The sequence below is a fragment of the Stegostoma tigrinum genome, chromosome 18, assembly GCF_030684315.1.
Source record: "Stegostoma tigrinum isolate sSteTig4 chromosome 18, sSteTig4.hap1, whole genome shotgun sequence".
Taxonomy (NCBI): Eukaryota; Metazoa; Chordata; class Chondrichthyes; order Orectolobiformes; family Stegostomatidae; genus Stegostoma; species Stegostoma tigrinum.
This window is the reverse complement of record NC_081371.1, coordinates 52,997,727-53,021,182: the sequence shown is the minus strand read 5'-3', so window position 1 is coordinate 53,021,182 and position 23,456 is coordinate 52,997,727. Positions and strand designations below refer to the sequence as shown.

At 39.9% G+C, this 23,456-nt stretch overlaps 1 protein-coding gene across 1 annotated transcript in view; it reads right to left on the bottom strand.

Annotated features, from left to right (window-relative positions):
- Window positions 1-23,456, bottom strand: part of ppm1h (protein phosphatase, Mg2+/Mn2+ dependent, 1H) — a 153,221-nt gene that overhangs the window by 17,196 nt on the left and 112,569 nt on the right. The window contains exons 4-7 of the mRNA XM_048548922.2: window positions 14,424-14,536; window positions 11,507-11,591; window positions 4,267-4,385; window positions 183-246 (exon numbers count right to left, since the gene is read on the bottom strand). Of these exons, the coding sequence (XP_048404879.1) occupies window positions 183-246; window positions 4,267-4,385; window positions 11,507-11,591; window positions 14,424-14,536 (381 nt within the window). The remainder of the gene's footprint in view (window positions 1-182; window positions 247-4,266; window positions 4,386-11,506; window positions 11,592-14,423; window positions 14,537-23,456) is intronic.

The following is a 23,456-nucleotide window of genomic DNA, read 5'->3' as shown; positions in this document are numbered from 1 at the left end:
GCCTTCCATAGGTTGCCATGTAATTTTCCTAGAAAGTGGCAATGTGTTTTCAGGATGGTTGAAGCCAGGAAGGGACAACAGTGCATATACTTTACAGCCACAGTGCAAGAAACATTTTAGATTAGCAACCTTTTGGCCAAAGGGAAAACAAACACTTAATTTTCTACAATATAATAGCCTACCTTCTTTCCCTCCCCATATACCAGGGGAAATTTTAGGTCATCTTCTTCTATGACTTTGTATGCCCTGTAGTCAAGAGAAGAGAGTTTCCATCAGCATAGTAGATTGACTGGCCAACGTCACCATCCCTTCCCCCACAACAATCTTCTCACATCAACACAAGATGACAGGGCTTGACTTACAGCCATGTCATCTCCCCTGGGTGCTAGGGCTAGGAGGGGTGGATGTGGTGCTGTGCAAGGTTCAGTGTGTGCGAATCTAATTTTCTTATCAGTCCTGTTTTAATGTGTACGACAGGCAGAACAGTTATTCTTTCAAGTGAAAGCTGGAAACTGCAGGTTAGATTTTTGTTTGTGGTCTAAGGCAATGGAGTGAGATAGTAAATTTAAAACAAGACTGTTCTTTCAGTGGCCGCAAAGCCCTGGCAGCACCTGTGCACAAATGATAAGAACAGAATCTGATAAAGACTTCCCATTCTCCCTACCAAAAGAAAATTAAATCTCATTGCCTTGCAGCCAGCTACCAATCAAATAGAACGTCCTGAAAATGTCCAAAAGGAAAATCTTTTTTTTTGCTGCAGCAGATGTGGTATAAAAATTCTTTAGTCCAATGCAAAGGTAAATCATGATTAGACAATGCTTTGTTATAGGTATGATCGCTCTTTATTCCTCCGACCTCACTCCCTGCACACTCACATGAGAGCCACTTTAGCAGCAGCCCAGCAATTTATCACTGTCAGACATGCTACACAGCTTGGGTCAGATCCCCTGCTGTTCCTCAGGGTCTGTACAATATATCGAGACACTCAGCATTTGCATTCAGGAGAGTATAATGCACCATTACCGCTAACAATCCATGTTCAACTCCAGCTTTAGTAATCATTTGCCAACTCTTACAGCATGTAAAGACTCTCATTACATGCATTAAACTTTCATCTGCACACCTCACATGTGCCTCAGTTTTTCCACAGTTCCAAAAGTGAATAAAAGGGCTATTTTAAGAAGTCTATATCTAAAAATGGTTTCGTACACGTGGAGCAGTACTGATTGCAGATATGAAAGCTCTTTGTGTGATATGTTGCAATAATACAAGCCATGCTCAGTACTTCTTTTGATATTTGGAGTAGGAGATAATTATACCTCTTCCTGAGTTGTAATGCAACACCTGTAATCATATCCACTGATGTAGCTCACTCACAATAAAATTAAAATTAGACATTCTGGCATTGGAAATTAGGTGCCAGGATGTGAAAACCTAAGGAAATATGCTGGTAAATGCTAAATGTTAAGCCAAAGTCAAATAATGGGCTCTTCTCCTCACTGGATGATCTGAAATGCACCGTTTCCTTGCCAAGATGTGGCTTCATATAAACCAGTTGCCCTCCAATTTTTTACACCATTCCTAATCTCAGGGTCCAGAAAGCAAATGTTGACAGGCTGCTTGAAGTTGTGACCATCACAGTTGAAGGAAACCTACATATCAACTCATATTCCCATCTGGCATACACCGTTCCAACATCACTGAACAGCAGTCAGCTCTTTCCTCAGCTGAAAGATAATGGCGTGATTAGTAGCGCTCTGACCATGTTAACTAACGCTGTGTTGATCAAAAACAAAATTTTCCTGGTCTGCATATCTGTGTGGCTTAAAAGCAACACATTTATCCATTGAAATAGTTTTTAAAAAAAAGTACCTTCCTTTTAAATTGGGACATTACTTGTGGAAAATAATTTTCTAACTAAAAATGTGGTCAACTTACTTTACTAGATACGTTGTGATGTGACACATGAATTGCTTCAAAAACACCCATAATGTAATACTATTTGCTCAGAAGTGAGAAAAAAAATTAAATCCATTAGAAAGTCAGAAAGTAATAATCTGATTCACAATTTAGGTCATATTTCCCAATGAAGTCCCATTTGTTGTAACTGTTCTTGTCAGTACTGTGTCCATGGGTGTAATAGACCGAGTAGGATTTACAGAATAAGTAAGTGGACATTTTAAATGGAAGGATAGGTTTAAATCTGCTGGCAGTATATAGAACATAGAACATAGAACATAGAACATAGAACAATACAGCGCAGAACAGGCCCTTCGGCCCTCGATGTTGCGCCGACCGGTGAACTAATTTAAGCCCCTCCCCCTACACTATCCCATCATTATCCATATGCTTATCCAAGGACTGTTTAAATGCCCCTAATGTGGCTGAGTTAACGACATTGGCAAGCAGGGCATTCCACGCCCTTACCACTTTCTGAGTAAAGAACCTGCCTCTGACATCTGTCTTAAATCTATCACCCCTCAATTTGTAGCTATGCCCCCTTGTACAAGCTGAAGTCATCATCCTCGGAAAAAGACTCTCACTGTCCACCCTATCTAATCCTCTGATCATCTTGTATGTCTCTATTAAATCCCCTCTTAGCCTCCTTCTCTCCAATAAGAACAGACCCAAGTCCCTCAGCCATTTTTCACAGGGCCTGCGCTCCAGACCAGGCAACATCCTGGTAAATCTCCTCTGCACCTTTTCCAATGCTTCCACATCCTTCCTGTCATAGGGCGACCAGAACTGCACGCAATATTCCAAATGAATTCGCACTAGTGTTTTGTACAGTTGCAGCATGACATCACGGCTCCGGAACTCAATTCCTCTACCAATAAAACCTAAAATACCGTAAGCCTTCTTAACAGCCCTAACAACCTAGGTGGCAACTTTCAGGGATCTATGTACATGGACACCAAGATCCCTCTACTCATCTACACTACCAAGAATCTTTCCATTGACCCAGTATTCTGCCTTCCTATTATTCCTCCCAAAGTGAATCACCTCACATTTATCCGTATTAAACTCCATTTGCTACCTTTCGGCCCAATTCTGCAGTTTATCCAAGTCTCCCTGCAACCTGCAACATTCTTCCACACTGTCCACCACTCCACCAACTTTAGTGTCATCTGCAAACTTACTAATCCATCCACCAATGCGTGTGTCCAAGTCATTTATAAAAATGACAAACAGCAGTGGTGCCTTGAGGCACACCACTAGTAGCCGGACTCCAGGCTGAATATTTTCCATCAACCACCACTCGTTGCCTTCTTACAGAAAGCCGGTTTCTAATCCAAACTGCTAAATCTCCCTCAATCCCGTGCCTCAGTATTTTCTCCAATAGCCTACCACGTGGAACCTTATCAAAGGCTTTACTTGTACACCACGTCATCCCTCATCCAGGTCCTGGTGGATGAGGCGGTGAGGGGAGACCTTTTCCTCTTCCTGCATGTGGTTGTACTCAGGTCATTAAACCTGTCAGTACGTAGGTCAGTGCATTAAAACACCTCATCACTGTGAACATATATGGACAGCTCTTGTAGCTCTTTACTGAATACGAGAGTCCTTTGGTATTAAAGGATAAATAGAATCAAGGCAAAGCAAAGGAATGAGGATATTTAATCATAGGGCTCATGTAATGGCTATCACTGTCTTATAACACTAACAGCAGAAAAAGGGGGAAGGAGTAATTTTACAAATTTGTATTACTGGTACAAAGAATTACCTTCTGCGAGGCCATGCATCAAGAATTCAAGTACATACTTCCCACGACTGTATTTCTCTTGAAGTGAATAGACTGCAAACTGTACAAGTCACACATTGAATACTACTGTATATACATGTTTGAATTATGAAAAGCTCTATGTCAGGAGCACTGGAAGATGTATATATAATGTGAGGTGTTCTTTACACTGGAGGTGGGTGGGGTGAGGGGTGTCAGATGGCAAGGGATGACAGACTGGAGGGTGACTATGGTAAAACAATCATATATGAACTCTGAATACATTGGCTGTTGTATTCAACGGCTTTCTCCCAGTTCTGGTTTTACTATAATGTGAATTCTTAACTTGATTTTTGCATTATAACTGCCTTCACACTTAAAAACTTATTTGCTGTCTGCTATGTTTCTGACCCAGAGACAATTTATCAAGAAATAATCCTACATTTGACTGTTTTTCTATTATATTAAATATATAACAATTACATAATCAAAGGTAGCAATGCTCCACAAAAGACATTCACATCTGTTTATGGTCACATTCTTACCAGCCAGTCATGTTAAAATCACGAAAGAGCATTTTCTTCCCAAGTTCTTTGCGTTGTACTCTTCTGGAAAATTCTAAGTGAGTGAATTCATTTCCCAACAAGTGTGGCTGCAAACTGGCCTGTGGGCAGAAAGCACAAAGTAACTGTGGGAGGGGTAATGTGCATTTACATGCAATGGCTCACCACTAGGCTGTGCGTGCTCTGATCTTGAAATCTTTGCAGCTCCTATGGTGTAGTGTGCACAGCTCCTATGTGTCACAAGTCAAGGATAAAGTGGGTCATTTTAATCAAGTTTTCTAGGCAGGAAGCCCAGGAGCAAGTGGAATATGTTGCATAGGCTTCCCAACAATCCTCTCTGTTGCAAAATGGTGATAGGATCAGATGTTACAGCGCAGTACAGGCCCTTTGGCCCTCGATGTCGCCTTGGATTTATTTCATAGAATTGCTACAGTGTGGAATTAGGCCCTTCAGCTCAACAAGTCCACAATGACCCTTGGAGAATCCCACCCAGACCATCCACCTATAACCCACCTAACCTACACATCCCTGGCCACTACTGGCAATTTAGCATGGCCAATCCACGTAGCCTGCACATCTTTGGACTGTGGGAGGAAAAAACAGCACCCAGAAGAAAACCACACAGACCCGGGGAGAATGTGCAAACTCCACATAGTCACCTGAGGGTGGAACCAAACCTGGGTCCCCGGCGCTGTGAGGCAGCAGTGCTAACCACTTAGCCACCATGCCACCCTTACGAAAGGGAGATCATGTTTGATAAATGTAGTGAAATTTTTCAAGAATGTGACTGGTAGAATTGATAAGTTGGAGCCAGTGCATGTGGTTTACTTAGACTTTCAGCAGACTTTCTATAAAGGTCCCATGTAAGAGATTAGCTTGCAAAATTAAAGCACACAGGATTTGGGGCAGTGTTCTGCCATGGTAGAGAAATGGTTGGCAGAAAGGAAACAAACACTAGCAATAAATGGATAATTTTCTGAGTGGCTGCCAGCGACTATTGCAGAGACCAGTGCTTGGACCTCAGCTATTTACTATATATGTTCATGATTTAGATGAGGAAACTAAATGTAATATCTCCAAGTTTGCAGATGACACAAAGCTGGATGGGAGAGAGAGTTGTGAAGAGGAAGTAGAGATCCTTCATTGTGATTTGAACAGGTTGAGTGAGTGGACAAATGCAGCAGAGAAGTAGTATAATGTAGAGAAATGGGAAGTTATCCACTTTGGTTGCAAAAACAGGAAGGCAGGTTATTATCTGAATGAAAACAGTTTGAGTAAAAGGGAGGCATAACGAGACCTGGCTGTCCTTGTACAGCAGTTGCTGAAAGTAAGCATGCAGATGCAGCAGTTGGTGAAGAAGGCAAATAGTTTGTTGGCCTTCACAGCAAGAAGGTTTGAGTACAGAAGCAGGAAATGTCTTGCTGCAATTGTACAGGATTTTGGTGAGACCACACTTGGGGTATTATGGAGTGAGTGCAACAAAGGTTTACCAGACTGATCATGGGATGGTAGACTGCTGTGTGAAGAGAGACTTGATAGGTTTGGACTACATTCACTGGAGTTTATGAGGGGATGTCCTCATAGCAACCTATAAAATTATAGGACCAAACTGGGTAAACAGAGGAAGGATGTTCCTGATGACCATGGAGCTCAGAAACAGAAGTCATAGTCTGAGGTTACAGGATAGGACTAAGACAAGGAGAAATTTCTTCACCCAGAGAGTGGTGGGCCCGCAGTTGAGGCCAAAATGTTGAATGTTTTCATGAAAGATATAGCTCTTAGGGCTAAGGAATCACAGTGGAAGCAATATCGCTGAACAAGTAATCCAGAAACCAAGGTAATGCTACAAGGACCTGGAGTTGAATTCCACCACAGCAGATGACGGAATCTGAATTCAATAATAAAAAAACAAACAAACAATCTCGTATTAAGAGTCTAATGATGATTGTCAGAAAAGCCCATCTGATTCACTAATGTCCTTTAGGGACAGAAACTGCCAACTTTACCTGGTCCATGTGACTTTAGCCCCACAATGAGGTTGATGTTTAACTGTCCTCTGGGCAATTACACTTGGGCAATAAATGCTGCCTCAACCTGAGAATTAATTAAAAAACAAAAGGGATTGGGAAGAAAGTAGGAAAAGGGTAGTGATTTGAATGATCAGCCACGGTCATACTGAATAGTAGGTTTAAAAGGGCTGAATGGCTTACTCCTGCTCCGAAATTTAATGTTTTGACTTGATTAGAGCGCAAAATCAGGAAGGTTGCAAAGTCAGCTTGACTCCCAATCTTGCCAATTTACCAATACAAAATTTCATTAAAATTAAAAGCATTTACGAAGACTGGGATGAATCAATAGAGTGCATTTATTCCACTGCATAGCAAATACACAGAACAGGGATGAAATAATTATTTTAATGAGATTTACACAATTAATGCTAAAGGAAGAGGTCTGTGGTGTGTCTCATCTGCTTTATCCAGTCTGAAGAACAACATACAGTAAATTATAACATGAAAGAAAATTAAGTATTAAAGTTAGCATATACCCAGCAGGCAGATATTCACCCAGCCAATAACTCTCAAAAAACCCTATCCAGATAGGTGTATACTCTACTTTTCTCAGAGATGAGTTAAGGGATTAATAAAGTGTTAAGTGCAATTGGTTACCTTGATTGACTGTACATGCACATGTGTGAATAATAATCAAAATTCAATTTCAACCTCACAAAAGCATTTTCCTAATAAACCAGGGCAACCGTACCTTATAAACTGCATAGAGCTTCTGAGTTTACCTTAAATATTTTGATATATCAAGGATTTTCTCAACAAAGGTATACATACATTGTATATGTAAACTTTAACAGTACTCCTTCTTTATTGATCAAGTCCGAAAAATCTAACCCATCCAACATATGTTGTGATATTTCACAGTGACTTAGGGTATTGATATGCAATATAATTGATATTTGGTGATGTCCAGAAGTCGGTAAGTTAATCTAAAGGTTAATCCAAGGACGACACAACAGCGTAAAAGTCAACAAGTTATAAAATGCCATCTCCACCCCAATCTAATTACTCCACTATTACTTATAATAATTTAAAATGTTTCCAGTTTTTTTTGAAATGATTGGTTCTTGAGATCCAGATGCAGGCATCAAAATTACAATTATTGCTCAACTTGAATTGCTTGAAGGCAGTGATTTAATTTCTTCCCTGAATTACAGTTTTCATGGTGATGATGCTTCCAAATTGATGTTATAGAGGTAATTCCAGGATATGGACCCATTAACAATAAAGTAACAATAACATATTTTGCACCTTAGCTGATTCATGGATTCCAGAGTTATTTGTAGAGACTATTGTTCCTCATTTCCTGCTGAGTCTGTACTTCTGGAATGGGCCAAAAGATTGGTGGACAGGAATGGTGATGACAGAACTGATGGATACAGCTTTCTGAATATGATAGGCTAGCTGTGCAACAGAATGGCAAAGGCAGTCCTCCCAGCAAAAACACCAGAGGCTAGTGAGCGTCAACAGGGCTTTGGTTGTTGAGGTCTTTATCTAACAGATTGCCCAAGTCTTTGTCTTGATCCAATTACTACTTATTTAAAAAAAAAACTTCTGCAACTATTTTTCAACTAATAGTGATACTATCGAACAGATATCATTTGGCATACATTACAGATTTATCCATTCAGTTTCACAAATAACTATAGTGGCTTCCCTTTTGAAGAACAAGTAGGATCACAATATCAATAACAACTTGCATTTATATAGTTCCTTCACAATAATAAAACATCCTAGGACCTCATGAAATAAGATTTGACATGAAGACCACAAAAGGAGGCATTAGAACAATTTACCAAAAGCTTTGTCAAAAAGGATGATCTTTAAGGATACCTTAGAAGGAGCAAGGAGCAACAGAAAGATGGAAAGGTTTAAGGAAGGAATACCCAAAGTTGGGGCCTTATCAGCTGAAAGCAAGGCCACTGATGGAGGAGTCAAGAAAATCAGAAATACAATGGAGATGTCATAAAGTTGTATTGTTTGACAGGATTAAAGATGGGGACATGTAAGCCTATGAAAGGGTTTGAAACAAGTATGGGATTTTTAAAGTGGCCACACTACAGTTGCCTACATAAACTGCATGAAAATTAAAGCATTACGTAAACGTTTCTCATCTGACAGTGAAGGATGAAATCCAACACTGAAATGTGAAATTCTGACAGGCAGCACTATTCTGTCATATTGAGCAGTTGGAAAAATTAAGTTGTGAATGAATATGCTGCCACCTAGCCTCAGCCCTTCATCATAAAATTCTGAATGAACCAGTGAAAAATATCAAATGAGGATGAAACTGTGCAGTGCAATAAAAATGTATGGGCCTGTTAGCTTGTCCATATGAAATTTCTTTCTGACTGCCAAAGCTGTTAAGTGAATGGATTATCACTTTGGGTAAATTAACAGCAGGATGAACTCAAATATATTTTTCATCCTGACACAGAAGAATAAATACAGCACTTATGAAGAATGGTTGAATAAATTGGGCCTCGTTGGAATTTCGAAGAATAGGAGGAAACCTTATTGAAACAAAGAAGATTCTTAGAAAACTTGACAGGATAGATGCAGAAAGGTTGTTTTCACTTGTGGGAGTCTAGGATCAGAGGGCATAATCTCAGAATAATGGGTCACCCATTTAAGACAGATTTGAGGAGGAAATTTATCTCTCAGAGGGTTGTGAATTGGTGGAATTCTTTATCATACAGGGCTGTTGAAGCTGAGTTATTGCATACGTTCAAGGCCGAGATACACAGATTTTTAACCCGTAAGGGAATCAAGGGTTATGGGGAGAAGACAGGACTGTGAAGTTGTGGATTATTTGATCAGCCATGATATCATTGATTGGCACAGCAGTTTGGATGGGCTGAATAGCCTATTTCTGCTCCTACATCTTATGGTCACTTGTATCATTTCAAGCACAGCTCCCCATTTGGATGAGGCACACACATCGTTCAAGTATCGAGATGTATACCTTCATCACTGAATGTGTATTTAGGTTATTGCTGTGAATGCTGAGTTGGCTCTATAGTGCAACTATAACCAGCCAAAATTTTGTTATTTAATGGCACCATTACATTCACAGACTTGGAGCAAGTGGACAAGGTTCAAATAGACCATACCTAGTCAACGTGAAAGCAAATGTCACTAACTGGAATGCATCTGTGTTCAGCAGTTTGTAATATTTCTTTTCAACATTCTGCCAATTTCTTCATTCCCACTTATGACTATCACCACATAATTCCTTCAGGTAAAGCCGTGATCTCCTCCTCTCTAATAATGATGTTCTCCAATCAGAAATGGACGTCCTTACTATGCCACAAACCCCCACTTCAAACTGGCCCAAGATGAATGAGCTTGATGAATAGGTGCCTTCAATCTGACATCACTGATAGTATTAACTCACGCTGTACCTCCCGGATATGGCACACTATGGTTTGGCAGCTTCTGTGGCCTGACATCTGCAGAACTATCAGTTTTCCAAAGAGCCTATACTAATCCTGGTTTTCTGAAGATCTTCTGCATTTTGCTGCTGTAGTCTAAAAGTAGTTTAACGTGCAGCAAGCAGAGTTCCTGCCATGATCCAAAAACCCAATCATGAAGTTGCTAGTTCAGGAAGGTACAACATGTACACTATCACAAATCATCAGTGCTTTTTGAAACATCTCCTAAACCCAAAGTGTTTCAACCAGAAGAAAAAGGGCAACATATAGCAGGTACAAGGGGGCACTACTACCTCCAAGTTCTCTAACTCTTGGACTTAGAAATACGTCGTTGCTGCTCCTTCATGGTCATGGAGTCAAAATCATGAGAAATTCTGACACTTTGGGTGTACCTATACAGAAGCTCAAGAAACTGGTCCACTGTCTTCTCAAAGACAATTAGAATGAGCAATAAATGTTGGCCGCGCCAGAAATGCCCACATTCTATGAATAAATACTTTTTAGTGGAATACTTCAATACTCCATGCAAGGTATTATGGTCTCAGAAGAACAGCAACATTCTTTCTGTATTCTCTGTCCACCTGCACCATTTTTAGCTCTCTTTACCCAGCTGAGACATTTTTCATGAAACGACTATTAAATGTTTTGTAATTATGCCCTCTGGCAATGCTATCTCTATTCAGCTTCTTCCTCTCTCAGCATAACTATTCCAGTAATGGCAATTCAGTGCAGAGGAATTACTGCAAGCTCCCATTCGATAGCAGAGCATTTCAGAACAACACCAAGGTCAGCAGTCAATGGCGAAGCAGCTGTCGACACCAAAGCCTGATGAGCCCTGGTGAGTCTTATGTGACTTCACACTAAAGAGAATTGCCATAGAAAATTATTATAGGGAAATCGCTACAGAAAAATCACTATTACAGCAGAAAGTTTGCGTTATCCAAAGTGTCCACTATTCAATCACATTACAGCCAATTCGCATTAATGAAACATGCGTTATAGCAAAACTACCCGTATGCCCTCTTATTTTTTTCATTGCTTGGACTTCTGAAGTCCATGTGCAGCAGCAGTTCCCGAACCCAGAGGTCAATGTATTGACTTGCTGATCAGCATTTACGCATCCCACAGTAGCTGCACAGCTTACAGGGAACACCAGTTGACTTTACATTGTTGTATTGTCATAACACAGTATCTTATCATATGCAAAATGCTGCAGATTTTCAAATTATTCTTGCGTACACATAGTTACCTAGGCAAACACAGTAGGCAATTTATGAAACTTTTCTGTTTGCAATGAGTTAACAAAAATCAATCGGTTTCTGGTTGTATTGAATGACAGCAGCTCAGCCTGCATGCTGAAGAATTCTCTGCTCTTCTTTAAATTACACGGATCAGGGCCTTGACTTGATATCCCATCCAAAACTTCCAACAATCCAAATTTTTCCCACCGCAATGTAAGTAGCAGCCTGACTGATTTTCATTAAAAAAAATACTTGAAACTTGAACAAAAATTAACAGAGTGCAAATTTCCTGGAAATTAATCAAGAAATTGCCAAGTTCAAAGTTTTATTCCTGGCACACCAAATCAAAGGCTATTTAAAATCTAAGTCACTCAGTATCACAGCTTCAAGACTAGATTAATGAGAATTCCCACAAACTCACATTGCCTATTACTGACAGTGTTTTGTGTAAATACATCGTATTATCTCAACTCTCACTTACCAAGTATTGGAGCCTCTGCCGTTCAGTTTCTGGTGTGAACTCTGAAGACATCGGAATAACTTCACCATTTTGAACAATAATGGCCCTAAAATAGGAAGAGTTGGGATACTCACACAAAGAATAATAATATAAAATTGATTCTATTTGGTAGCTTACGCAGTTTTAAATGGATTTAGTTTTCTTAAATTCTTACAATTTGACAAAGAAAATCTGGTTTAGGCTAATGATCAAAACATAAATTAAAAATGAATACATTGGAAGTGTGGGACTTCATGAAACTGTCACATCGTCTGGCTATTTCAACCTTAGGCAGCAGACTCTTCTATCACCTGTAATAGAATCCCTACAGCGCAGAAAGAGACCATTTGGCCCACTGAGTCTTCACTGACCCTCCAAGGAGCATCCTGCCTCAACCCAGCCCCTGCCCAACACCCCAGCTGCCACCCCCCACCCCCAACCATCCCCATAATCCTGCATTTACCATGGCTAATCTACCTAGCCTGCACATCCCTCGAGTCCAATTTAGCATGGCCAATTCATCTAACCCTGCACATACTTGGACTGTAGGACGAAACCGGAGTACCTGGTGGAAATCCACACAGACACAGGAGAATGTCTGTGTGGAGTTTGCACAGTAACTCAGAGATGGAATTGAACACAGGTCCCTGGAATTGTGATGCAGTAATGCTAACCACTGAACCACCACGCCACCCTGTGTTTGGACATGGCGAGTATGGAAAAGTTGGTTAGAGAATAGCATACCTGGAAGGGAGCGCACCCACTTTTCTCACCTACTGGAAAAACAGAAAATTGTGTGTTCCACTTGGGGGCGTAAGTTTCACCTTGGCCATTTTGTGGGTCTTTGCTGCCTACAACTAATTCAGTAGAGGACACAGAATTATAAAAAATTACCCCATTATCAATTAAAACTTATGCTGTGATTAATGTGTCAAGTACATTTTTACCAATGCAGATATTTCAGACATGGCAGCTTTACTTTCATTACTTAAGAATTTAATCCAGAAGAAGCTTAAGTTTCAGTGTTAATGTATACTCCCATCAACACACAGTTGAACCTTTAATAACTATTCTGCTGCAAATCCTCAGTAAAACATGTTAAGTGCTCTGCAATAACCTTACAGTAATGACATAATGAAGAGGTTAAATAATCTCAGCTGAATACCATTTGGCTCTGCATCAAAACTTTGGAACTTTCCTGAAAACACCTCTGGACAAATTATTAAATTTTGACTTTTACACACATCATTATGTAGAAATACAGGCGCAGTATCCAGGAGAGTTAACAGGCTATATTCTAATCATTGGGTTCAGATGATATTATAAACTAGCATGATTTACAACTGGTGTGCTTAGATTAAGCCCCAGTGCTGAGGAATCCAATCCATGCTATCCAGGCAACTGAATTCTCTTTGATTTGTTTTTCATCCATTAATACATTCTATTGTAAATTGTTGTGCCTGGAAGTCTTGAATAAATGGTTCTTAACAGTTTATAGATAAACTGCAAGTCACTCAATTGTCTACCTAACACTGCTTCAGTTTTCCAACGGTATCACATTCAAACTCTACATTTCTATTTCAAAAATTCTTAAAAGATAGGAGAGTTTAAAACAGATTCTAATTATTGCCAGCAAGATTTCACTGATCAATTCATCAGACCTCCAAGCCGTCTGTAAATGAAGCAATTAAACACGACCACACTATTAGTATTACTCATCAGTTTTTGAATGATTTAACGTCCAAACTGCATTCCAAGGGTTCACATGGCAAGACCTCCCTTGACAGTCACTGAATTGCTTTTTTACAATCTGCTGTCTCTGGAATGCAACCTGCTCGAAAACTCTCCACTATGAGCTATTCCTTAAGCAAATAATTTATGAATGCATAATATTAATTTACCATTAAATATGGAAGGAAAGGGGGTGGAGGTCAGCACAATATAATTTACATTGAGGTACTCTCAGTGCAAGCAATTATAAAAGACCTCATTATGGAGCAAAAGGGTGCTTTTGACAAACCTTTCCTGTATAAACAATCACAATTTATTACTGAAACATACATTGAAATCAGAAATTGACATTTCAATGGAATTCGTCTAGGCAACAGATTAATGAGATTTATTGAACGTCTGCACTCAGTGGGGGGGAATGTTGACTTTCTGGGAAAGATCAGTTGGATACTAACAAGTCAAATGCCCTGTTTTACCTCATCTCTCCTGTTGACATTAATGGAAATGAAAACAAAAATATCAGGAGTCATGAAGTGGGCTGCCAATTTGTCATCATTTGTCTTACACTAGAACAATATCTCAATTATACCCAATACCTGCACACTTCTAAAAATCCAGTCTGTTAAATAAAAGCTGAAGAAAAGTGATATACACTTCAGAAGGCAATTGTAATTCTCAATTACACACTTTACAACAGCAATGCACCAGCAAATTTGAAAGTGGGTAATTAAAACATCACTAAATATTCTATATGAAATATCATTTTGGTTTTTACTTGAAGGTTTAGAGTTCAGTTGAAAAATAATCTCCACTTTTTATTGGTTTCTTTCCCTTTGCTAGTTGCCAGAAGAGAAAACGCTGTTGCAGAATGCCAGCTGTCCAATTTTAAGGGGGTAATTTTGACCTGCCCCATCAGATGGAAAGACTGTGGTTGAACTTTTCTTTTATATAATCTGGTCAACATTGTCCCCATTTTTGCCAGCACAGCATGAAATCCTACCAGCTTCCTGATAAGTGGTCAGTTTAAAACTACATGCATAAAATGAGCCTAGATGGGAAAGCACTTTGAGAGTAAAGGTAGCATTAGCGTGGTCTTCACTATGAAACCACTATATTGCAGTTACTGTTAAAGGGCCAAGAGATAATGCTTTTAAAAAGTTAGTCCTACCTGCTATCCCCAGCATTTGCTACATAGAACTTGCCCATCAGAAACACCACGACCAAGGAAGTGCAGCCACCTGAGATATTGTACGTTGTTCTCTCTCGTTCAATTTGCATGTCCTGCAGATGGCAGCATCAAGGAGACAAAGAAGACCATGCTGTTATTCAGGAACCACTTGTGGCAAGCTCTTAGGCTTCGCTTGCCTATGCTTCAACTTTTCACAAACTTTGCGTGATAAAGAGCAATGGTCATGATTCACAACTTCTCTTTCCAAGGTACAGCCTCAAATCACTGATAAAATTGAAATTCAATTACTGCAAATAGGAATATAGGAAATGATAATATACATGCCTCAGGAGTCTCCCAAGGGAAAAAGACGGCTTAATGTTCTGGGAAATGATGAATGAAAAATTTCAAAATGGAGATGTATCGATTTTTCTTTACCGAAGTTAATTTAGTTAAACCAAAATGGAAAGACAGAGTTAAAACTCATATGTGAGGTGATTTAATTCATGGGTTGAGTGGCTTACTCCTCTTGCATGCTCCACTTAATCACCCTCTGCAACCCTTTTAAAATGCAATGCCCAGATTTACATGCAATGCTCCATGCAGAATAAATTACATTTACATTTGATAAAATTTTAGAAGATGGAGAGGTGATATTTTTGAAAGATACAATGTCAAGAAGGTGCCTGATAGGGTAGACACTGAAGTTGTTCCCCCTTTCTGGGAAACCTAGAACATGGACACAATCTCCAAATAAAATGTTGAACACTTTGAGTTGGAATGGTGACATTTTTTTTCATCTAGAATGTTTTGGATGTTCCATCATTGAGTATCTTAATGACTGAGATCAATAGTACTTTTGATTTGTCAAAAAAAGAAATCAGGGGTATGGAGAGTGGTCCAGAATGCGATCCAGGCAGAAGGTCAGTCATAATCAATTGGCACAGCATAGCAGACTTGTGGGCCAAAAGGTCTACTCCTGTTACTATTTCTCATGTTTAATTTGATCATGGAGGAGCTGTACTATAACTCCATTTACTTTCCTTCAATCATCCTTATTGCTTGATAAAGGAAGGGGCTTTAAAAATTTGACATAAAGCAGGATGTGCAGCGTTTACCATCGCCTATTGAATGAACTGAAATCTCACATCAGTAGATTTAGTATTGCCAAATTATGGGACTAACTAATACAATAATGTTTAATTATACAATAAAAAGTTAAGGAAATTGGGTCAAGTTACAGATCTGACTCTGCTTTTAGTGTTAAGGGCAAGACGTATCAAATTGCCATTAAATAACTGCAATCACACAAAACATGAAAGGTCATTGATTTGACTGCAGCAGTTCTTGGCAGTGCATATAATTTTAGACATATACTTAACTTCATTGCAAATTAATTGTGATCTCCTTCAGTAATTCTGTGTTGCAACAATTTTTTTCTATTGAAAATTGCTGGTAGAACTCAATGAACTGCAAGAGCTGAATCTCTGAATGTTTAGGCAACAGTGTCGTGTACCAATGTCTCTTTCTAACACTCAACGCCTGTGAAGAATGGAAACACTATCTGATCAATGCTTCTGCCATTTGGCCATACAAAAAGAAAAAGATTTCCATTGATGTACCGCCATATCGCACATCTCTCTGAAATCTCTTAAGAGTGCTTCATATACAAGGAATTACATTGAATAGCGGCAATTTTTGGAAAGCATGGTAATACTGTGTCCACAACAAACAAGGCTTCTTGCAAATGGAGTTTTTGTTCTTTTCCGATTTCACATGAAATAATACTGTAGAAGGAGACCATTTGTCCATGAGGCCCATCTCAATGCCACTCCTTCAACTTGAACTTTATTAATCTTGGTTCTCCTCCTCTCTTCCGCAGCCTCCTTTCATTTTCTTTTGAAAATTATTGCCCAATTGCCTTTGAACTGCTTTTTATTTATCTTCTGACCTCAATAGACACTTGAAGCCCTGTATTCCACTTCCTAAATTTTCTCACAATTTCCAGTGAATGGTACATGCCCTCAAGAGTACTTCTGCAAATGTGACAGTCCAAATTAACTGATTAAACTATTCCTGCATATGACATTCTCTCAGAACCTTTCATGCTCTTGAAAAGTATGACTCAATTCCTCTTTAGTCTGCTTCTGTGTCTTACCGAAACAATATCATTTTATGCAAAGCCGATCTTTGAGTATAACTGTCTATTCTGATACGCATTGTAGGCGTATCTTTAGCACATCATGCTATAAGAGAGTGTCACACTGCATTCAATTCTCCTTGTATGGTCCAACCAATATTTTGTGCTCATTCAATGTCAATTCATTTTGTATAAAGTCCAAGATCACTGCTTGACTTTTTATTTAAAATATGACCTTCTCTATCTGCATTCCCACCTTTAAAGATTCACATTTCAGCAGTTGTTCTAGATCGCTGTTCCTTCATCGAAGAACCTTATATTCAGAGAAGGTTACATTTTTGAAGAACCACTGGACTAGACTAAAAATACTAACTCTGCTTCTCTTTCCACGCAAGGTGATAAGCCGGATGAATGTCTCCAGCGTTTTCCGGTTTTAGTTCCTTTTGCTTCTCTTTTTTTAAAAAAAACCCATACCTTACTGTTCATTCCCAGGCTTCCTTTATGCTTCCCTTCTAACCTTCCTAATTATATTGCTTTCCAATTTTCTTTCACGTCAGTCATTTTTAATTATCGTGTACGAAAAATGTGGTGACTTTTTTGGTGGCAGCACTTTCAGAAAGAATATAGTATTGAATCATTCGTGGAGACAAAAATCAAAGGTTTGGGTCAAATTAGTGGGCTTAGAAAGCATTTTAGAAAGGTAAGAGACAGCTGGATAAATGGAGAAGATTAGATGACTGTATTCCACAGCATAGATCTAAGGCAGCTGAAAAGGAGCCAATAGTGGAGAAGGTCAGGGGAACCCAGAAGAGGTGGAATGTTGGAAATATCAAAGGGACGTACCCTCTGACTGGGACCACTGGATAATTGGTCTAGCAAGACTAATATTAGGCTATTCCCTACCCTTTTTTGTTTTGTAACACTTGCTTTGTAAGCGTCCACTTTTACACAGCCTGCATCATGCAGCTTTTCAAAACCAATTCAACAACTCTAATCTGCATGGAGGAAGTTACAGACAAGAGGAAGAGGGAGAGTATAGAGGGGATTGAAAATTATAAACATGATGCTTAATTTCTATAGATCCATTGATCTCCTGGATAAAAGGACACAACAGCCAGATTGATTGGCACCCCATCCAGAAGCTCTACCAGTGACACTCACTATTAGCAGTACCATTTACAAGATGCCCGACAGAAATTCAGAGGCCCTTGATAGATAGCAACTTCCAAACACATGAACACTTCCATCTAGAAGGACAGCAGCAGCACATACAAGGGAACAACACCACCTGCAAGTTCCCCACTAAGCCACTCACCATCTTGACTTGGAAACATGACCATTCCTTCAAGGATGCGGAGTCAAAATGCTCCCTAACAGCATTTCTGGTCTACCTACAGCTCGTGGTATACAGAGGTTTCAGAATGCAGCTCACCACCACCACCACCTTCTGGAGGACATCTAGGGATAGGCAATAAATACTGGCTCAGCCAGCATTGCTAACATAAAATTATTGTAATATGGAAGCTGGAGTTCCTGTCAAAGTAGAAAATATTCGCTAGTATCTCCTTTCAAGCTACATGAAGTTCTCCAATGGAGCTATTCACTCATGGTCTGGAGTTTAATCCATGAAGGGGGCTAGCCTATGTCCACATGCAAGTGGGTGAGCGCTCTGCGTTTATAGCACCAATCTTATTGAGGGAGGTAGTGGCCTACTGGCATTATTGCTAAAACTATTAATCCAGAGATCCAGGTAGCTTCAGGGCCTGCCAAGACAAATGGTGGAATGTGAATTCAATAAAAAATGTGAAAATAATATTCTAATGATGACCATAAATCTGTTTTCAATTGTTGAAAAAACCTACTTGGTTCATTAATGCCCCTTAGGGAAGTAAACTTTCTTTACCTCAACTATCCCTCAAGTGACTCCAGACCTACAGCAACGTGGTTGACTCTTAACTGTCTCTGGGCAATTAGGAATGGATGCTAAATGCTGATTTAGTCCGTGAGACTCACATCCTGTGAATAAATTAAGAAACCTCAAAGTTTTTCTGAAGGTTTAGTCTGGGATTGCGAGGATCCATTTTCCATGCGCTGTCACAAGATGCACAGTGTGGGCTTGCAGATGAACAGACTACGTACTGAATGGGAAAGACTTGCGCATTCACATCCTATTCAGAACAGTATGATAAGATTTGGTAAGGATTGCAGCACCACTTTGGCTAAGTAGTGGAAGGTATGGCCAAGTGAGAAGGTTGAAAGGAGAGGCGAGGTATCACCACTCGCACCCCAAGCTTCAGTCTGGGACAAAACAACAAAACAATAATTCAGAGTAAGGTCATTAAGCCCTGTGTTGCTTTAGAGAGATTCCAAGGCATTGCATACTTATGTCTATACGTTGCCAACTACGATATTGGCAGATTTCCCACTTTTCATTATTCAATTCCACAAACCATGCCCCACCCCCTGTATCTAGATACCCCCCTTCAGTTAGAATCAAACTTTGATCCTTCTCAGACCCTCTTATTCTCAATTCCTTTTTGTTCCAAGCTTTGACATTATTGCATGTTGTTACAGTCATTAATCAAATGTGCTTAAGGTGAAATGAGCTCATCATTTTCTGCAGGTCACTCATGACTAAAGAAACTGGTACGAGATGGGCAAGGGCATTCAGAAGCCCACCATTAATTACAGCAGAATTATTTCTTGTCCTCATCCTCAACTCTATCACTTCAGCCCACAAATATGCTGGGGTTCCCATAGTAATTGGGCAGTTACTGAAAGGCTCTGCTCTTTCGTTATGGCAATATTTAAATTGTCACAATTTAAATTCGACAACTGAAATTTAGGATGTGCTTATTGAAGGTTAGTTGGGCGAGCAGGATTCCTGCTCTGTCACACTTTCAGTGGCAGAAGATGATTAAAAGAAGTAGGAATTTATTCTGTCAGACAGTCCTTAGCTTGTGGGGCAGCGGGGCCAAATCAGCAACTATATTCAAAGCTGATTTAAGACAGATTTTTAATTTGCAAGGGAATCACAGGTTATGGTCAGGTAAACACAAAAAGAGGAGTTGAAGCCATACTCAAATTATTCATGATCTTATTGAATAGTGAAGGTGACTGGAGTGGCCGAATGTTGTGTTGTTCGATCATAGGGTTCTCAATTCAGGAGATGCAAAAGACAGAGGAAGGCACTCACTTTGTGTGCATTGAGAAATAAATTCACCACATTCAAGGACACTAGAGGCTATCCAGGTCAATGCACAATCAAGTGGGCAATTTAAAATGTGTGTAATTTGAATTCTTAAGGACGGAAAGATTTTAGGTGATGCTAATGCTATGAATATAAAGGACTGCCTCAGGTAGAAACCAATTCTCCTCGTCTCTCCACATAATAGTATTGGAGTAGAATGGGAGATGCATCTTTTTGGGCTCCAATTGATAATGAGTAATTTATTACCTACAAAGTCACAAGGGATGGCAGCAAGCTTTAATGTCTCTGTGAAGCAATGCTTGGAGCACCAAGATGAGTTTGGGAAGGGTCTGCTGAAAATGGATCCTTTGAGAAAAGTCAACTCAAGTTGGAACAAGATTAAACTGCATTCAACTCTCTGATGATCTGGCCTTAAACGCAGGTTATTTTTTTTTAACAAAAGGCAAAGCACTGCAGACTCTGGAAATCTGAAGTATAATCCAAACATGCTGTAATAATATAAACAGGTCAAGAAGAAGCACTAAAAATTCCAGCATTTTGTATTCTTTTGAAATGATCCATCAATTTTCTGGGTGGCCTTCAGAGTTGGTGCATGTTAGCAATGGGCAGGAGATAAGAACAGTGAAAACTTAGAGAAATATTTGCAGCTCCGAATGAATGGGAAAGGGGGGTGGGGAGGTTTCTGTAGTATATTTCCAGTTGACCACTCCTGGCACTGTGTTGTGCTGGCTGTCTCCACAAGTGGCAGTGGATAAAAGGTATTTTGAGATCGTTCGCTGATCTTGGGCTGATCTAGTGGTTGTTGATAAAAGGAGATGCTACTATAGGTGTTAACCAGACTGCTCCAGTGAAACTTGAAGTGGGCTGGAGATACTGTACGTCATTTTTTGCTTTGGCACTTTACAGCCTTCAGGATTATGCTTCTGCGCAATCCAAGCTGCAGGTGGGGATAAAACTGTGGCTGTAACAGCCGCTCCTTTGAGGTATTTTCAGTGTTGGAGCTGATTTCCTCAAATTCTAAGAGCAGTAATTACCGTTTTATAAGCTGCTGCATTGTTTTGGAACGTTGGGGAGAAAAGATCAAAACAACGGCACCTTAAATAGGAAGAAGGGAGACAATGGTAGTCACCAAATGGGAAGTGATTCAAACGGAGAAAGAGACCTACTCTGTGCTTGACCCAGCTGCTGCCTTTGCTATTTAGATGTCAAGAGATACTTGAAACTAACTTATTTCTAAGTAAACAAGCAGCAAAATTCACAGCTGACCTTGGCGCAAAACCTGTGTTGTGAGCCCACAGCAGGGGAGCAGTTAAGTGGCTAGTTTTAAAATGTAACCTTACTCACTATTGTAGATTTACCAAAACAGGTAGAGTGCGTTCTTTATTGATTATATGTTTTTAATTGAGATCTGTCTCTTGAAAGAACTTTCAAAATATAAAAACATAGGTACTAAGCCAGCCTGCAGCAGTGTTTTTAAGAGTAGTAAAACTAAACTATTTTCCGGGTTTGCAGATTGTTAAGGTAAAAAGATGGTCTTTAGTGGAGTGATGTGTCTTCTTGTTGGATGTGGAGATTAGGGAGAATTCCCTGTTACTGATGATTATGTCTGCAGAAAGTGTGTTTGGTTGCGAATCCTATGGGATCGCATGGAGTGGCAGTTACAGGCAATGAGGAATTTACAAGAGTCAATGGGTGTGATGGATGGCAGTTGCAGGAAGGAAGATAAACCATAGATAGTCAGGTAGATAGATGGGTGACCTCCAGGAAAGGTAATGGAGGAAGGCAGGCAGTGCAGTCACCTGTGACTATCCCATCTCAATCAAGTTAGCTGTTTTGGAAAATGTAGGGGGTGATGGACTGACAGCCAGGTTTCTGGAACTGAGACTGGCTCTAATGTAACAAGGGGTACACCATATTCCAAATGATTGATTCGGATAGGAGACTGTCTAGTCAGACATTTCTGCAGCCAACAGCAAGACATCAGAATGATGTGTTGCTTCCCTGGAGCCAGGATCAAGGGCATCTTGGACAGGGTGCAAAATATTCTCAAAGGGGAGCAGGACCTAGAGAGGGTCATTGTACACATTGGAATTAATGATATAGGAAAAGAAAAGGAAAAGATTCTGAAAAGAAAATATAGGAAGCAAGGCAGGGATTTAAAATGTAGGTCCTCGAGGGCAGTAATATCTGAATTATTCCCAGTGCCACAAATAGGAGGATAGAGCAGATGAAAGTGTTGCTGAGGAACTGGTGTAGGGGAGAAGGACACACATTTTTGGATCATTGGACTCTCTTCTGGGATAGAAGTGACCTGTACAAGAAGGATGGATTGTACCTGAATTGGAAGGACACTAATATACTGGTGGAGAGATTTGCTTGAGCTGCTCAGGAAGATTTAGTCTAGTAATATTGGGGGTCAAGTCAGGGGTTTACAAAGCACAATTACAGACACGTGGCTCAGGGATGAACAGGACTGGCAGCTTAATGTTCCAGGGTATAGATGCCATAGGAAGGACAGAAAGGGGAGCAAGAGAGGAGGGGGAGTGGCATTTTTGATTAGGGATAACATTACGGCTGTATTTACGGATGATATTCCGGGGAATATGTCCAGGAAAGTTGTTTGGGTGGAATTGAGAAATAAAAAAGGGGTGGCCACCTTATTGGGATTGTACTATAGACCACACCCCCACCCCAATAGTCAGCAGGAAATTGAGAAACAAATTTGTAAGGAGATCTCAGTTGTCTGTGAGAATAATATGGTGGTCATGGTAGGGGATTTTAACTTTCCAAGCATGGACTGGGACTGCCAAAGTGTTAAATGGAGTGTTAAGTGTTAAGTGCTTGAATGGAGAGGAATTTGTTAAACGTGTCCAAGAGAATTTTCTTATGCAGTATGTGGATGTACCTACTAGAGAAGGTTTAAACTTGACCTACTCTTGGGGAAAAAAGGCAGTGACTCAGGTATCAGTGGAGGAGAACTTTGGGGTCAGCGATTCTATCTGTTTTAAAATAGTGATGGAAAAGGATAGACCAGATCTAAAAGTTGAAGGTCAGAATTGGAGGAAGACCAATTTTTACGGTATTAGGCAAGAACTTTCAAAAGTTGACTGGGCACAGATGTTCGCAGGTGAAAGGATAGAAAATGGGAAGCCTTCAAAAATGAGACAAACGAGAGTCCATAACAGTATGTTCCTGTTAGGGTGAAAGGCAAGGCTGGCAGGTGTAGGGAGTGCTGAATGACTAGAGAAATTAAGGCTCTGGTCAAGAATAAGAAGGAAGCGTATGTCAGGCATAGACAGCAGAGATCGAGTGAATCCCAAGAAGAGTATAAAGGCAGTAGGACTATATTTAAGAGGGAAATCAGGAGGGCAAAAAGGGGATATGACATGGCGTTGGCAAACAGTATTATGGAGAATCCAAAGGAATTCTATAAATACATTAAAGGCAAAAAGGTAACTAGGGGGGATTGGGACCCTTCGAAGATCAGCAAGGCCTTCTATGTGTGGAACCACAGGAGATAAGGAAGGTACTAAATGAGTATTTTTCATCAGTGTTTACTGTGGAGAAGGTTATGGAAGATAGAGAATGTGGGGAAATAAACGACACCTTGAAAAATTCCCATATTACCAGGGTGGTGCTGGATGTCCAAAAATGCTTAAAATGCATAGAAGGTGGATCACTT